This window comes from Danio aesculapii, chromosome 9 (genome assembly GCF_903798145.1).
Source record: "Danio aesculapii chromosome 9, fDanAes4.1, whole genome shotgun sequence".
Taxonomy (NCBI): domain Eukaryota; kingdom Metazoa; phylum Chordata; class Actinopteri; order Cypriniformes; family Danionidae; genus Danio; species Danio aesculapii.
The window spans coordinates 31,439,805-31,458,215 of NC_079443.1; the positions used below are offsets into that span (position 1 = coordinate 31,439,805).

General features: G+C 34.0%; 2 protein-coding genes across 3 annotated transcripts in view; both read right to left on the bottom strand.

The window, feature by feature from the left end:
• The window catches only part of sytl5 (synaptotagmin-like 5), a 55,142-nt gene extending 45,730 nt beyond the window's left edge, over positions 1 to 9,412 (bottom strand). For both annotated transcript variants that reach the window (XM_056465431.1, XM_056465428.1), the window contains exon 1: positions 9,244 to 9,412. The gene's annotated coding sequence lies outside the window, so the exon portion shown is untranslated. The remainder of the gene's footprint in view (positions 1 to 9,243) is intronic.
• Positions 9,413 to 10,480: 1,068 nt separating this feature from the next.
• On the bottom strand, positions 10,481 to 16,995 carry asb11 (ankyrin repeat and SOCS box containing 11). Its single transcript, XM_056465342.1, has 7 exons — positions 16,568 to 16,995; positions 14,684 to 14,763; positions 13,734 to 13,841; positions 13,497 to 13,647; positions 12,731 to 12,865; positions 10,975 to 11,160; positions 10,481 to 10,903 (listed from the first exon to the last, which is right to left on the bottom strand). Exons 1-7 carry the CDS (start codon positions 16,899 to 16,901, stop codon positions 10,779 to 10,781), a joined length of 1,119 nt encoding a protein of 372 aa, XP_056321317.1. The 5' UTR covers positions 16,902 to 16,995; the 3' UTR covers positions 10,481 to 10,778.
• Positions 16,996 to 18,411: the final 1,416 nt, after the last annotated feature.

An 18,411-nucleotide genomic window follows, 5' to 3' on the forward strand; every position in this document is an offset into this window, starting at 1 on the left:
ATAATACTGATTCCAAACTACTGAATGACAAGGTGTTAGGTAAAAAATTATTTTATTACATGTTGGCGCCAACAGCCTCATGAGCAGTGCACCAACATCTAGAGCAACTGCACTTTAGGCTAGGGCTCTACGATTCTGAGAAAATATGCAATATTGTTGTCGAGTGTTGCGATAACAATATTTCTTTCGATATCATTTGCGACACAATTTATGATCAGTAATCTTTTTTTATATCTTTTATTTATGTTATGATCATACGAAAATAAATGAGTAAAATATTTTTTTTTTCAAAACTAGTTAAATTAGAAAAAAACTTTCAAGGTGCAAACATTTTGATTTGAAAACACCAGGAATGACTGAAAACATCAGCAGAGATCTGAAATTCTGATTCTAGTTGGCTGTCGTCATTTTCCTCTCCTGTCTTCTGGCATTAGTTTTTATTTTCATCTCTAGTTTCACCTAACAGAACCTAATGTACTGGAGAGGTGCATGGGAATGAAGAGAGTAAAGGCCCCTTCAGCTTGGCACATACATTTCATTTCATTTATTGTACTTCCTTGCAATATGGATATTGCATATACTATTATTGCGATAACAATAATATTTTGATATATTGCTATATTATATAAGGTGGTGCCTTACTTCAGGCATCTAGAGTTTGAATCCTGGCTCATGGGCCTTTCCCAATCTCTCACGATCTTATTTTCCTGTCCAAATACAGTTTTATCAAAATAAAGGGAAAAAAATCATCACATTCTATGTTCATGCAAATAACAAAAAAAACGAGTTGTTTAGCTCAATTTTTACATTCATTCATCTTCGTTCAGGTTAGTCCCTTATCTATCAGGGGTTGCCACAGCGGAGTAAACTGTCAACTATTCCAGCATATGTTTTACATATAGGATGCCCTTTCAGCCATAACCCAGTACTGGGAAACACCCATACACTCTCACATTCACACACACACTCACACACCATGACCAATTTTGTTTACCCAATTCACCTACAGCGTATGTTTTTGGACTGTGAAGGAAACAGGAGCACCTGGAGCAACACAAGGAGAACATTAATTTACCACATGGAAATTCCTCCTGGCCCAGCTAGGACTCAAACCAGTGACCTTCTTGATGTAAGGCGACAGTGCTAACCACTGAGCCACCATGCCATGCCACCCTAACTTTTACAATGCTCTATATGAAATTAAAGTGATGTATGTCTTGTGACTGCTACATCATACAGGTGCATGAGTGCAGTTTTTACATTTTGAATTTTCATATCCAGCTAACTCTTAAAATAGCATATAAGGGTCTAATCCACACCTGTACGAAACAAGAGGTTTAAATGATTTGCTTTTTATGAAGTGAACTCAAATCCGTCTGTCAAAATCCTTTACAAGAATTTGAAATGGCAGGATTTAAAATTGTAATTGTTGGGGTACATTTTCATGTGTATGAACTAACAAAACGTCTACTCCACACAAGCACAAACCTGGACTAATTACACAACAACAACGACACTAAGAAACATTCACAACAAATGCTGTTAATTCATTGCTACCTCAGGCACATGAAGAGAGCAAACAGAATGGTGATGCTTTCAGATTCTCAAGGGAAATTCCTATTTACCAGCTCGGAAGTCATCATTAGGATGTGACGCGAGTTCAAATGATTTTTGGTGTAAATCAAAATGTCTCTCCTTTTTCACTTAGAGACAAAAGGCAGGAAGCTTTTTAGCCCTGGTGCAACATAATGAACAGCAACGAATGCACATTATCCATTTAATTGATTCCTTATTTATGTACTTCAGCTTTCCATGCAGCATTGCAAAAGGCTGTCACTTCACAAATGGCTAAATAATTAGTATTTCCCATTGTCTTTATTAGTATTATCCATTAACAATGTGCTGAATGCATCTGAGAGAAACAGTGGAATAAATATTTACTGTGTTTTAATTGTGAAAGCCTGATGCCTCACTAGGGCTGATTTTCTTGGTAATTAAGACACTGTTCAAATACAAAAATCGCCCTGAAAGCAGCCTTAAGGATGACAAACGTGGCAAGAACCATGGGAAATGTAGTTCAGCCCATAAATCTCAAAAGAGCGAGTCAACAAGCTGCCAGTCCAGCTCTCAGCCCCTAGTAATTACTCCTCTAATGATGGAGACACATTCACCGACAACACCTGGCTTAATGGAGATTAGACTCATGCATGTTTTATGCCTTTCAGAGAGGCGGCATTAGCATAATAAAAAAGGAGCGAATAGCTATGAAATGCAGATTAGCTGTACAAAACAGCATATTGGGTAGCAAGTGTAGCAGCAGCCGACTGATCAAGAGATTTTCAGAAACAAATATCAAAATGAGATGGCAAATATAAGTCAATATAATGCCAGTGAAACTCCACATTACAAATATGTGACAAAAAAGCATGAGTTTACACATTATTATATGTATTAGAGCTGTATGGTATTGGAAAAACTTACATTGTAATAAGGTGTGTCACAATAATCAATATTTCGACTTACAGCACAACACATGAACGTAACCTTAATCATTTTTGGTGATGCAATATATACAGCCCATACATAAATGGCAATTCCAGCAACATTTTAACAAATGGTGCAATATCTCTATTGGAGGGCTATATATATATATATATATGTATATTCTATATATATGCATATGCATAAATAAATAAATAAATAAGTATGTATGTATGTATGTATGTATGTATGTATGTATGTATGTATGTATGTATGCATATATATATATATATGTGTGTGTGTGTGTGTGTGTGTGTGTATATACACATATATATATATATATACACACACACACACACACACACACACACACATATACATACATACATACATACATACATACATACATACATACATACATACATACATACAGAGTTGAAGTAAGAATTATTAGCCCCCCTGTATATTTTTGAAGATTTTTTTAACACATTTCTAAACATAATAGTTTTAATAACTCATTTCTAATAACTGATTTATTTTATATTTGCCATGATGACAGTAAATAATATTTGACTAGATATTTTTCAAGACACTTCTATACAGCTTAAAGTGACATTTAAAGGCTTAACTAGGTTAATTAGGTTAACTAGGCAGGTTAGGGTAATTAGGCAAGTTATTGTATAATGATGGTTTGTTCTGTAGACTATCGTAAAAAAATATATAGCTTAAGGGGGTTAATAATTTTGACCTTAAAATGGTGTTTAAAAAATTAAAAACTGCTTTAATTCTAGCTGACAAATAAAACAAATAAGACTTTCTCCAAAAGAAAAAATATTATCAGACATACTGTGAAAATTTCCTTGCTCTGTTAAACATCTTTTGGGAAATATTTAAAAAAGAAAAAAATTCAAAGGGGGGCTAATAATTCTGACCTCAACTGAGAGAGAGAGAGAGAGAGAGAGAGAGAGAGAGAGAGAGAGAGAGAGAGAGAGAGAGAGAGAGAGAGAGAGAGAGAGAGAGAGAGAGAGAGAGAGAGAGAGAGAGAGAGAGAGAGAGAGAGAGAGAGAGAGAGAGCAACATTTATTGCAGAAAAAAATTTCGCAATGTCAGATATTTCCAATATTGTGCAGCTCTACTTCATTTTATACATCAGGGGTTCTCAAAATTTTCAACCAGTGACCCCGAAAATAACAATGCAAGTGACTCGTGACCCCCACATTTCTCTGAAGTAATTATAAACATACAAATGTTGCACACACAACAATAGGCTGTAATTTATATAGTCATATATTAATTTGTTTAATGTAATATTAACCTCAACTAAAGAGACTGGTGGGAACAATGTTTTCAGCACAAGTCTATTCTTGGTTTAATTTTGAACACCACCACCATGATCATCCTCAATGTTCAGTAGTGGCCTGTATTTATTTTTAATGTATTCGATTACCACAAAGGTGTCAAAAGATTTAACCTGGTGCCATAAAATCAATCTGCTGCAGCTGACACTATTGCATTGTTGTTAATCTAACGTAAACACACAATCATATGAAAATAAATAAAAAAGGCTGATAGCTTTGTTGAGGCTGATTTGCATGTTGTTGCTTTTTAATGTAACTATTAACTATTATTTTTATTTTCTCTAGGTTATGGATAAAATATGGCAATTCTAATAGTAGAATAAAATTTATTTGACTTTTGGAAATCACCAAGTGACCCCTTATCATTGTCCCACGACCCCCCAAGGGGTCCCGACCCCCATTTTGAGAACCACTGCTATACATAATTAAATGAGATTTTAATTTAAATGAAATTTAATTATTAATTACTAAACTGCAATAATTCCTTGTTCCCAAATGCTTTAACCTCACTTAAAATGCTTACACACACAGTAAAGTTAAGGTAGCTCAAACCATTTGAGGAAACCGATTGCAACATACTATTTAAGTTCAAAAACTAATCCTAATGAGTACTGTGAACTTAATCCATTTGAGTAAGTAAAGCAATTTGAGCACAGTAAAACCCGATAAATGAAGAGAACTCAAACCAACTGAGTACTGTAAAACCCAATAAGTTAAGGCAACTCAAACCGTTTGAGGAAACTGATTGCTACAAACCATTTGAGTTAAAAAACTAATCTAAATGAGTACTGTGAACTTACTCCATTTAAGTTGAGGTAATGAGGCATTTAAAAAAAACTTATTACCTTCAACACTGAGTTCAAAACTCTTTACAAATGAGTGGAATTAACTTTCAGTAAATTTTGAGTTAACTACACTCATTTCATTTGATAAAGTTGACTGGGTTTTACAGTACAGTCATAGGCCTTAAAAACACACACAACTGATAAACTTGAATTGTTTTTAGTTAAACTGAAATGACTCCACAATTGTACCTGGTCAAATATAATCCTGACTGCACATTACAGATCCTGCTATGTGACTTTAGCAGATTCACAGATTGCGATATTGATGCTAAAACGATACAGAGCAGCCCTAGTTTGAATTCAATTGACCTGCATGTAAGAGTAAACAGGAAAGATATTATGTTACATTGATTTTATCAGCATAACCCACAACACACAATGGACTAATGGACTAATAAGATGCAATGTAACGTAATGTTGTCCTTCTCTCCAGCTGTGTTCCTCTAAATCTTTAATGCATGTCTCTTCTTTACACATATGCACAAATCAATACAAAATGTCAGTTAAGGAGGGCATGACAGCAATAGAACGTCTGGTGGAGTCATTCTCATTAAATCACATGCTGAAACACTAAATATTCAGGTTTATTGACTGATTTTAGGCCCTTGTGTGAAGCCAATTACACTTTTCAACTCACATTTTTTCAGGACCAGTGGACATTAACATTACATTAAGGCCTTCAATTTTTGATGAGCTGCTTTCAGTCATTTTTATGAAATTGATTTAGTTTTATGATCCTGCTGCCACTGATGACCTCTCTCTGTAGAGTTCAATGTTTTTAGGTCTTCGAGTGGTTGAGCAGTTGAAAAACTGTTGGGATTGATAGTATTTTCAAAGTTCAGCATTCTGCTTTACAGGTTAAAATAAATTGTAGAGACTTTAAACATTTTGCTGTGGTAATCGCTACTTGTCTATAAAGTTAAGTCTTAGTCCTGATCGCCCAGATGGTGATGCTACAGTGATTAAAGTAAACAATAATTCTAGAAAAGGTCAAAACTTCCCTTCATGTTTAAAATAGCAGGTCAAAACTTTAAACTGTTTGTGGCCACTTTTTTATTATTAATATTTTTAGGAGTATTTAACCTTTAATGGGCAAGACAGTAGAGAGAATTAACAGAAAATTGTAAGGAGCAGAGAGAGAAGGGAAGGATCGGTAAAGGACAATGAGCCGGGACTCGGATCACCTTGGTGCAATATGTCAACGCACTTAACCACTGGGTTATTGGCACCGAGGACACTTTTAATAAAATACTGTCACCAAAGTTGGTACAGCTACAGCTGAAGTCAGAATTATTAAACCCTCTGAATTATATATATAATTATATATATATATATATATATATATATATATATATATATATATATATATATATATATATATATATATATATATATATATATATACGGGGAGAACATGCAAACTCCACACAGAAACAGCAACTGACCCAGCCGAGGCTCAAACCAGTGACCTTCTTGCTGTGAGGCGAACGTGCTTCCCAATGCGCAACCGTGCAGCCCCCATTTAAAAAATGCTTCTGCTAATAATTTTAAAATGCCTAATGCTTCTGATTTCTTGAAAACTTGAACCACTGCACAAACTTCAACAATGCAATAACACAGAGACACACATTTACATTTTTGTGCATTTCAGCGTTGCAAAAGCTTTGGTCCTACCTGGCATTTACACTATGAATATTGTTCTGCTCTATTAGATGTTTGCTTATATTCTAGTTACACTTCATTTTAAATAACAATTCTCACTGTTAATTAACTATGACTTTTGCTTCAATAAATTCATTATTAAGTGTTTTAAGCGTATTAATAGTTATTAAGGTAGAAATTGGGTCTAGATATAGGTTGGATTAAGTATATAGAAGTATGCAAGATCAAAAATATGCAAAATATGCACTTTATAAGTACTAATAGACACCCAATGTCCTAATAATAGGCTGGTAATAATCCTTTATTTAATAGTGAGAATTGGTGCCTAAATTAAAGTGTTACCTGTATTCCTCTTACATCAGGCTCTTCAGAAAAAAAAATTAACTTAAATGCACAAATGTCAATATCATTCATTCATTTTCTTTTCTGCTTAGTCCCTTTATTAATCTGGGATCACCACAGTGGAATGAACCGCCAACTTATTCATGCGGCAGATGCCCTTCCAGCTACAACCCATAACTGGGAAACATCCATACACACTCATTCACACACATACACTACGGGCAATTTAGCTTACTCAATTCACCTTTACCACACATGTCTTTGGACTTGGGGAAACCGGAGCAGCCGGAGGAAACCCACACGAACACAGGGAGAACATGCAAACTCCACACAGAAATGCCAACTGACCCAGCTGAGGCTCGAACCAGCAACCTTCCTGCTGTAAGGCTACCCACTGCACCACTGTGTCTCCTACCAAATGTCAATATGAATAGGGGAAAAAATAACCCCCCCAAATATGACTTCATTTTTTATATCAAGTAATCTCACATAAACACAGTTTCTGGAGAGATTTTACAATGTCAATGATTAACTACAAAGACTTCAATACAAACTCTTAAAAACAAATAATGTGAGCACTCCTTTTGTAGCTCTATATTAAAGGTTTACCAATAAACGTTTCTATTTTTATTTCTTTTAAGGTTTAGAAGAACCATTTGATACACATAAGTGTGACCATGAAAGAGTATGAACATCTGAGCAATACATCGTTCTCCTGTCAGACTGATTTGCTGTTCCTCCAGCTGCCTCTTATCTTGATTATGCCTCTCTCAGGTATAAATAGCTAATGCTTTGGAAAAACAAAAGTGATTTACTGTATGTTGTTACTCATAGTCCACAATAAACGACACATCAAATGTTAAACAGTTCCTATCAGCGTGTGACAGCACCAAGAGGCATTTTATCCGTCAATGGTTATGTCCCTTCTAGGAATGGGCTGATAACCTGTTTCAAGGTTACCGCGGTTTGGAAAAGTCAAGGTTTTAATACCTTGAAAATGTTCTGTTATACCCTTCCCAAGGTATATGTAAAGGGATTTTTGTGTTGTAAAGAAATCTGTGTTTTTTAAACAAATTTAAAGAGCAAAAGAGTGTTTAACTATTTAGTCTGACACGCTTACTGATTCAAACTATTAAAAATGTTTCTTAAAATAAAATACAGTGTTTAAAGGGGAATTTTTTATTTTTGTTTTAGCCAGACATTGAAAAAGAAATTATTTTGGAGCAGTAATCACAATACCAAGATACCGTGGTATTTTTACCCAAGGTTATCATACCATCAGAAACTTATACCAACCCATGCCTAGTCCCTTCTGAGATAAGTGAAATAATTAAAGTTTGAGTGTTTGTGTATTAGTCTACTCACATGGGTGCGCACAGAATTTAATTTGTGTATCACTTTATAAATTTAAATTCAGTTTGTTACACTTTAGTAGGACATCTGTCCTGGTTCTGTCACTGCATTAGCAAAGTTAGCTGTGTCAACATTAAAAGGGTGGGTAAACTAAATTAGAAAGGTAGCCTAAATGCCTCACAGGTAGCAAGATACTAGACAGGCACTAGGCTATGAGATTGAGGTATAATTGGTTTTATATTCTAAAATTCGTTCAGTGACTACTTGTGACATGCTCCCTGTATTGTTTACCATGGTACTTCGAATATTTGGTCTGAAATGACACGCAATATTGACTTCAAAACTACATTTGCACTTTTTTTTTCACCGTGAACTGTACTTTGATAGTCATTGGCTGCTACTATGATTTCACTATTTAGAATTTGCCATTAATACTTTCTGAAATGATATTATTAAGGGCAAATATAAAACTAACTTTACCTTGATGGCTATGGCACCCTTACAGCTCTAGGACTGATTTCTGCTTATCATCAAACTAAAGCAGAGCACTGGCATGTGCTTAAACCTGTGTAATCATGTAGAAGAGGATCATACAGATCACCTCACAGACACTCACACTGAAAAGATGGATTATACTGAATTATATAATACCAAAATATCAACATTAGAATACTGTATCTGCTTGTCATGTAAACACAACAGAACCACACTGAAAAACATTCTGTCCCCAACACAAGCCATCCACACAAAAACTGACTTTCTAAAATAAACCAAGCCTAATTAATATTCACTGGAGTAAAAAGTGGGACATCCAGTCTCATGTAATATGTACAATAAACACCACGGGCTACATCATGGTGACACTTTCGAACTTTACATGGCTAAAACGTTAAAACGACTTCAGGCAACCTCAATACAAACCCTCTACTGCATTGCACCTGTTCAAACACCTGGTGAGACGACATTAAATGTCTTGCCACAAAACTGCGGGGAAACAGGCTTGCTTGTCAGTGAAATATATCCTCTGATAAGGACTTTTCTGAGGTTTAGGTAGTTTTCAGATGAGATATAAAGAAGATAAAGACTGTTAAACATTAGGCAGAATGGGAACACTCAAGTTCCTGCGTCCTCCTCCCCGTTAAAGCCGCGTTTATTCCCTCAGCCCGCATACAAGAGGCACGCCAGTGCATGAACTGTCCTACCTGCAGTGCAGCGGTCGCTCGTGAAAATCCCGTGAACTGCAGTGCTGCTACACGGTCAAGAGCCGGTGGTTTGTAGCGCTGACTGACTGTGTTCATCACCGCAGCCCGAGCTCTGAGCAAGAGGCAAACCCGAAACCCCCCACGCACCCGCCGCTGGAGATGTTCATGGCGGAGGCGGAGTTTGCGCTCCCACGGATTCCCCGTGACCGTGTACACATACACACAGACGCACACACACACACACACACACACGAGCTGCATCATAGGAGTGCCATATTGCCTCTCAAACGCGGTGACTAGACAGGGAATATCCTCAGCATACTGTCAGCAGATGTTGAATCACATAGTTAGACATTCAGGTTGGTGATACATCGCCAGAGAAATAGGATTTAGTCCTAATGTTCATTAATGTTTTATGTCCTATCATCAATGTTATTTAATCAAAATGTATACTGTATTTTGTAGTTAGTTCAGCTATTTTTTCAGTCACCCAACTGAAACGCCATAAGGTTAAAACATGGAAATGGAATCATTAATCATTAATCAGTAGTCATGGAAATGACTACTGATTAATGATTAATTGACGCTTTTTAAAGCGGTTTGTAGAGTCAGTGATTTATCCTCATTTAGGTTCCAAGCTAAAGCAAAAAAATTATTATCTCACTGTTGGTACAAAGCTGCCATCTGCTGGGTTGTTCGAGAAATCCATTCATTGTCTTTTTGGCTTAGTCTTTTAATTAATCAGGGGTCGCCACAGCGGAATGAACCGCCAACTCTTCCAGCATATGTTTTACACAGTGGATGCCCTTCCAGCTGCAACCCATCACTGGGAAAACACATACACACTCATACATTACAAAAAATTTAACCTACCCAATTCAATTCACCTATAGCACGTATTTGGACCTGTGGGGAAAACCCACACGAACACGGGGAGAACATGCAAACTCCACACAGAAATACTGACTGACCCGGCCAAGGTTCAAACCTTGCTGTGAGGTGACAGTGCTACCCACTGCGCCACTGCGCCACCCCTTGTTCGTGAAATTTACTAAGAAAAAGATCTCTTTAGTAGAATATTAGTTTTTTTTTCTAAAACTGTGGTATTTGGTGATTTTTACAATGCACATTTTTGGTACTTTGAGGGTAAAAAATTATATAGAGGCAAAACAAAATGAACATTTTTACTTATTTTTATGTTATAAACAAACCCATTTAACATAAAAGCTGAGTGCACAAGTATCAACATTTGAAGTGGATCAAAACCTTTCATCAAAATGATCCTAAAACTATTGAACAACAGCCGTTCTTGTCTTAGGACAGTTTTGAAAAATCATTTTGATCCACTTCAAATGTTGACTACAGTAAATATACACTGCTTCCAGCAAATTAACAACAGGTAATTGCAAAAAAATATACAGATTAAGGCCTCACAAACAAATCTTATTTACAGATTTACAGATAAAAATGTGAAGAAAATGTTCAAAAATAACATGTGAGCTGTGTTTGGACACTAGACAATGTTTATACGTGTCTTAATGATAGAGAAGATAATTGTGCAGCATATGTGGTAAGCAAAGGGTCTTGGTTTTGTTGAGTCCTTTTTGTCCCAGTGAGCGTCGAATGCACCATCTGCACAGCTGAGACAGAGAGCAAGTACCTGCAAAAAACATTAATCAGTATCACCCTATACAAATGCAAACTGTTTATATCCTGTGTGTTTTTCTTTACCTGCAGTCTGCAAAAGGTGTTTGATGCTCTGATCTGAGGTCAGATCCAGAGGTCTCTTTCCCTCAGAGTTTCTAGATGTCCGATCAGCCCCGTGTTCTAATAGTAGCTCCGCCTCTTTTGCTCCACCTACTCTGCATGCAGCATGTAAAGGTGTGTCGAGGCCACGCCCACATTGTACGTCAGCACCTGTAGAGAAATTACTGACCATTAGCCTTGTTGTTATTGGTAAAATACTGACAACCATTGCAGATTTGAGTAATATTTTTATTGAGTAATACTTTAAGTTTAAATTAAGTAACATACCTGAAATATAATTTACTGAACGCAGGACTAAAATCATTTATGTACATACACATTCACTGTACCCATATTTTGAGTAGGTTTCTTAGTTCTGCTAAAGTTTCCATAATATCTCATCTCATAAATTCATGAAATGTGTTTGTCGACCCCAAAAAGTAACTATAATAAAACTGGCTAAAAATTTACATACATTAAATTGCATTTTTGTTATTTTATGTACATATTACAAACAAACTCACATGAAAATATAAATAATTATGTAAAAAACTAATATTAAAGTGAAATTATTTCACAGTTTTTAAATACTAAAATAAATATGGAGGATACACACAATACATGTGTATATATACAGTATATATGTATGTGTGTATGTATATATATGTATATATATATGTATATATATGTATATATATGTATATATATGTATATATATATATATATATATATATATATGTATATATATATATATATGTATATATATATATATATATATATATATATGTATATATATATATATATATATATATATATATATATATATATATATATATATATATATATGTATATGTATATGTGTATATATGTATATGTATATGTGTACATATGTATATGTATATGTGTATATATGTATATGTATATGTATATATATGTATATATATGTATATGTATATATGTATATATATATATATATATATATATATATATATATATATATATATATATATATATATATATATATATATATATATATATATATATATATAAACAAATATATGAACAAATATATATGTATATATATAAACAAATTATATTAACGAAACAAAATTACAAAAGCAAATGCTAATTTCAAACCAAATGTCAAAATAAGTCTATAACAAAATGACAAAAAACAATAGAAAAAGTGAAGAAAAGCTGAAATAAATGTTCTTAATTATAAACAATTGAAACTGAGCCATTAAAGAAGCTTGAAGATAAAGTATTATGATAAGTAAACTTAATGAAAATGACTAAAAATGACTTAGAAACACTATAATTAAAACTTTAAATGAGCTAAAAATAAAAACCCATTTAAAAATATTAATAATATTTATATAGATTTAAGAATATTACTATTCAAAATGATCAATAATACAGTAAAGAAATAAAAAAAAACACTATATGTCTTGCTAAAACAAACCTGTAGAAAATTATTTTAGGTAACTGAAATAAAGCTGAATAAATCGAAAATTATGTAGATAAAAAAAACATATTTCTAATTTTAAATTATTTTTATATAATGGTATGATTTTAAAGTTTCCTTAATTGAACACTTGCTATTAAATTTATTAAGTTGCACCAAAAAATTGATCTAGTTAACATTTTATTACCATTCAACATAACGAATGCAGTGAGAACATCTGAGAAAGAAAACCTTATATTCTTGGAACTCATTAAGGGTGATGTTTGTGATCCTGACCTAAGATCAGCAGGCTCAGTACACAGTCTGTGCTCTTGGCTTCACATGCACAATACAGCGCTGTTCCTACACTGTGCAGCTCCATGTCCACATTCACACCATGAGACAACAGCAGTTCAACACAGGCTGTGTGACCTAAAACATAGACAGGAGAGAATATGGTTTATTAATGCGAGATACTGCAGGCAAAACATGGCTTTTTCATTCAAATCTTGAGAAATTGAGATATTGAACTTTTTTGCTCTTTATCTGGTGTTTTTAGTCTAATAATGTAAAGAAAACATCCAAAATACGTGTTTTGCATGTCACACTTTAAAAATATGTAATGTAATTGAAATCTGCAAACATACATTGATAAAAGCAGCTTTCAATTTCTTTTTTCCTGCACTGAAAATCCACATGCATATCCACTTCAGCAGAACTTACATAAACCAGGCAGTTTTATTCATATCTATACAGAGGGAAATTCATAGATAACTTTCCTAATAATACACAACATATTATTCCAAAAAAAAAAGAAAAGAAATTCCTTGCTGTTCCCAGTATATTCTGAATCATCGAATGATAAAAGGAGATCCAAAGTGGGCCATTTGTATAATCAGACAAACGAAACAAGAAATTTAAACCTGATTTTATCCAATTCTCAGATTTTTGTGCTCTAAATGTACTCAAATGACTGAAAGTTTAATTAAACAATGACTTGTTTGGATATTTAATCATGATATTTTTTTTTGAAACTTGTTTATAAAAATTCCTACACACACACCTCTCTTTGCAGCTTCGTGCAGAGGTGAGCTCAGCAGGTGAGCTGGATGGTGGGCGGAGCTGTGTGTCAGAATGAGGCTGACAAGGGCGGGGTTTCCACTGCAGCAGGCACTGAACAGAGGAGTGGCTCCATCAAAAGTCACTGCATTCGCCTGCATTCATACATACATACATACATAAGCATTTATTCAGAGACATGGAGTAAAATCAAGCCAAATACTGAAAGTTATATACATACATCGGCACCATGTTCCAAGAGAAGTTTAGCACAGGTGAAATGTCCTCCAACACAAGCTTCATGCAGTGCTGTGATTCCATCCAAAGTCGCCATTGCCACATTGTAGCCCTGTACACACAGAAACACAGACAGTTGATCATCTGTCAGGGATCTTACACCTTTTCCAAAGTCTAATTTAAGCACTTTTCAAGCACTTTCTAGGTGAATTTTCACTATGTCAAAGTGTCAAATTACATATTTACATATATCCATACTTCATAACATTATATCAGACACTATTTGTTATAATGCTATACTTTACTATAGAATACTATAAGTACATTTTCCCCCCAGGCTAACATTGAATTACTATCATTTACTTCTTAAATGACATTTGCTGACGTCCAAAATGTGTCATCTTTCATTATAAATTGCTATTTATTCTAATTTCATGTATAGTTCACTCAATCTCCATGCAATTTGTCTTCTCACACTACTTAAGCACCTATTTATTAGCTAAATCTATCATTTTTAAGCAGTTTCAAGCATTTTATCCATAATCTAAGCACTTTTCAAACCTGGAAAACACTAGATCAAATTTCATTTTCAAAGATTTCCGGAACCCTGATCTCTATTCATAATAAATAACAGCTTTAGTGCCCAGCCTTTTTTTATGTATAGTGCAATGGAACATATACAAGCTTTTTGTGCATTAGGGGTAGCCAAGCCCGCAGGTTTGAGTTCCAGAAACAGTAGGGATTGTAGGTGAGGCAGTGTAAATATTCAACCTCTGCACCCTCAATACCATGCTGAGATGAATCCCCTGAGCAAGAAACTAAACCCCTGACTGCTGCCTGGGAAGCGCACTGCTTCAGGCGTGTTTAGGGGCATGAGTCGCTTTGGATAAACGCAAACTGTTTATTGAGCTGACAAGTTTGAGAGACGCCACATTAGTGTTTCTCTATCAGTACCTGTGAGAGGAGTCTTCTCAGTGGAAGCAGTCTTCCTTGCAAAGCAGCATCGTGTAAAGGTGTTCTGTCGTCCCACGAGCCTAACAAAACAAAAACATAGACATTTCAGCGAACATGTGCCATAGATACAGTGCTCAGCTTAATTGAGTACAGCCCAAATATTTGTATCCATTTCTCAGTGAATATAGGCAATGTATTTTGGTGCTTTTAAACAAAACAGATTTATTAAACAGATAAATTTATTAAAATATTATTTTAGACATATCTTTAGAAATGAAAGATAATACAACTAAATTCCAGCAAAATATTGCAAAAAAAATTACAAACTACAAAATTTAAACTAAGATTTGTATTTTTTTTTTTTGCTTCTCTTGGTTTTTCCTCTTTTTAAAATTAGTATTTAATATTTTTCTATAACATATAAATATGGCTGTGATAGTTTTTGGACCGTTATCGTAAGATATTTTGTTAGATTAGCTGCAGATTTGGCTTTAGTACTGACTAATGTTTGTTTGTTTGACTTTATTAATCCCAAAGGGAAATTTACGTCACAGCAGAACTCTCCATACTTAAAATAAATAAAATAAGTTACATATATATAAAAACAATAATAAAGTAATAATACAATAATAAAATGTATACTGCACACCTTAGTTTCAAACAAAGAGTAAACACTTTTCCATATCTATTAACTATTACAATTCAGCATAATTAATCTAGTTTGATTTTGGTTACACAATCTGATCACTGTTGGTAAAAATGACTTCCTGTATCTCTCTGTAACACAGGGGTTGAACTATTCTTGCACTAAAAGAGCTTGCACACGCTTGGACTGTATCAAAAAGGGGATGATTAGTTGTTCATTATACTGAAAAATTTGTCAATCGTGTGCAATCTCATCTATAGTGGGTAGTGCACACCCCACAACAGAACCTGTCCTTTTTATAAGCTTAATTTGTTTTTCTCCTTCTCCAACAGTCAATCCCCAGCAGGATGACAGCACAGATTCATACAATTTTTTGACTATAAAATTGTGTGTGCACAAATATAAAATTATATAGCTTCATATTAAAAATATCAATTTAAGAGAGATTTGTAAGTGGTGTACTTATATATATATGCCGAGCACTGTACTTTTGAGGGCTTTACAATAGGTCACTTATGTTGTACTCTTCAAAAATGTTTTTTTTTTATTACCCCAATGTACTGTAAGTATTCAATGCAGAAACTGGTTCTTTATGTTGGAAAAAAAGGATATTTTTGTTTCGTTTTTACATTAATAAAACCTTCCTCACACTTTGTGTTAGTCTGGTAAAGATCCTTTTGTGGAATTAAAGATTAACAAAATGGTAAAGAATCTTCATGCAGCCATTGATGCCAAAAAGGAACCTTTATTTTCTTTGTGGATCCAAAAATGATTCCTCAATGGCATCCGTTAAAAGAAAACACCTTGAAACCTTTAATTTTAAGAATAATAACTGAAGAGGAGTGGGACTGAAAATGACCATGGCCAGATTTGAAATTGGAAAGCCAATGTCTCATGCAAGCGTTATAAAAAAAAGTGCACATTCTTCTAATCCAACACTCAAAATCCACAAAAGAGATCAAATTAAAATGTAAAACTAGCAAAAACAGCCAAATAAACCCACACACAACCTCTTGTTTTATTAGATTTACACAGGCTTTATATCATTCAGTCAGTTTCCTTTTTTCTATAATTGTAAAATTAAATAAACGAATGGAACTCTGGCTTATTGCTACTGTAGTATGCTACAATAACAATACAAGTTTTATGAGTTCCATCAGTGGATAATCACAACTAATAAATAGTTTAAGCAACTTAAAAAATCTGATCAAAAATCTGAAGAAACTGCTACAACTCACCTGCCATTAGTGGACTACATGTTTGTCCTCCATACATGTGAAACCTGTGATCCCATGGCTTAATCCAGACATTCCCTTCAGCATGAACCACAGCCATCTCTAAAACAAAACACAGCCACACAGAGACCTCGCCGGAAGAGGACAATTGAGATAGTGGAGCACAGAGAAACTCTTTACAGGAGTTTATATGGCCTTCAGAGAAACAAGAACCCCCCTCTGAAAACACTGCACCTCCCACCATTATCAGAGATGTGCTTTTACACCCCCACCTCCAAAATCCGGAGAGGTGAGAAACTCCCTCAAATAAACAAACCTCCTTCAGATGAGCCTGCATGAGGCAGAGGAGCTAAAACCCTGAGACTTAAATACAGCACTGCTGCTTTAAGTGAATGAAATAAAGACTTTGTTTTGAAAGTTTTTTCAGTCTGGTGTAAAGAAAAGATCAACAATACACTTTTAAATGTTTATTTTTTCCACATTTTCATTGGAGTATGGTGTTTTTTCAGTGATTGCAATGACTACGTATTTTTAAAGATTTTAAAGAGTTTTTCCTCTTGCAGAGAGCCATAAATCTCCACTTCAGCAGCAGTTAGTTTTATTCATATCTATATTCTTAAAGGGATAGTTCACCCAAAACGGAACATTTTCTTGTAATTTACTCACCCCTTACTTGTTCCAAACCAGTTTGACTTACTTCTGTTGAAGATCAAAGAAGATGTTTTGAGGAATGCTGGAAACCTGTAACTATTGACTAATATTTGTTTTTCATACTGTGGAGGTCAGTGGTTACATGTTTTCAGGTTACTTTAAAATGATTTATATTGTGTTCAACAGAATAAAAAAACTTGTTTACAACCACGTAAGGGTGAGTATACCGTTGAAGTCAAAATTATTAGAGTTTTTTTTTCCTATTTTAAACATTTCCCAAATGATGTTTAACAGAGCATAACATATTATTTACTGTCATCATGGCAAAGATAAAATAAATCAATTATTAGAAATGAGTAATTACAACTATTATGTTTAGAAATGTGTTGAAAAAATCTTCTGTCTTCTGAAAAAAATAAACAAGGGGGCTAATAATTCAGAGGGTTTAATAATTATGACTTCAACAGTATATACAGTATTATGCCCCCTGTTATATTTTTTTCCTCAATTTCTGTATAACGGAGAGAAGATTTTTTTCAACACATTTCTAAACATAATTTAATTTAATAACTCATTTTTAAAAACTTATTTGTTTTATCTTAGCCATGAATACAGTAAATAATATTTGACAAGATATTTTTCAAGACACTTCTATAAAGCTTAAAGTGACATTTAAAGGCTTAACTAGGTTAATTAGGTAACTAGGCAGGTTAGGGTAATTAGGCAAGTTATTGTATAACCATGGTGAAACAAATAAGACTTTCTCCAAAAGAAAAAATATTATCAGACATACTGTAAAAAATTCCCTGCTCTGTTAAACATCATTTGGGAAATATTTAAGAAAGCATTTGTTAAGGAAAGTTCACCCAAAACTGAACATTTTATTGTAATTTATTCACCCCTTACTTGTTCCAAAGCTGTTTGACTTTCTTTCTTTTGTTGAACTTAAAAGAAGATATTTTGAAGAATGCTGGAAACCTGTTACCATTGACTTCAATAGCATTTGTTTTTCCTATTGCGGAAGTCAATGATTACAGGCTTTCAGGTTACTTTTAAATAATTTCTCCCGTGACACCACAAAAAAAAATTCAATGTTTGCAACCCCTTAAGGGTGAGTAAACGATAAGCACATATCTTATTCATATGGACATGTGCATACACCGTTTGTCTGATGATATGCAACTTTTAATCAAAAT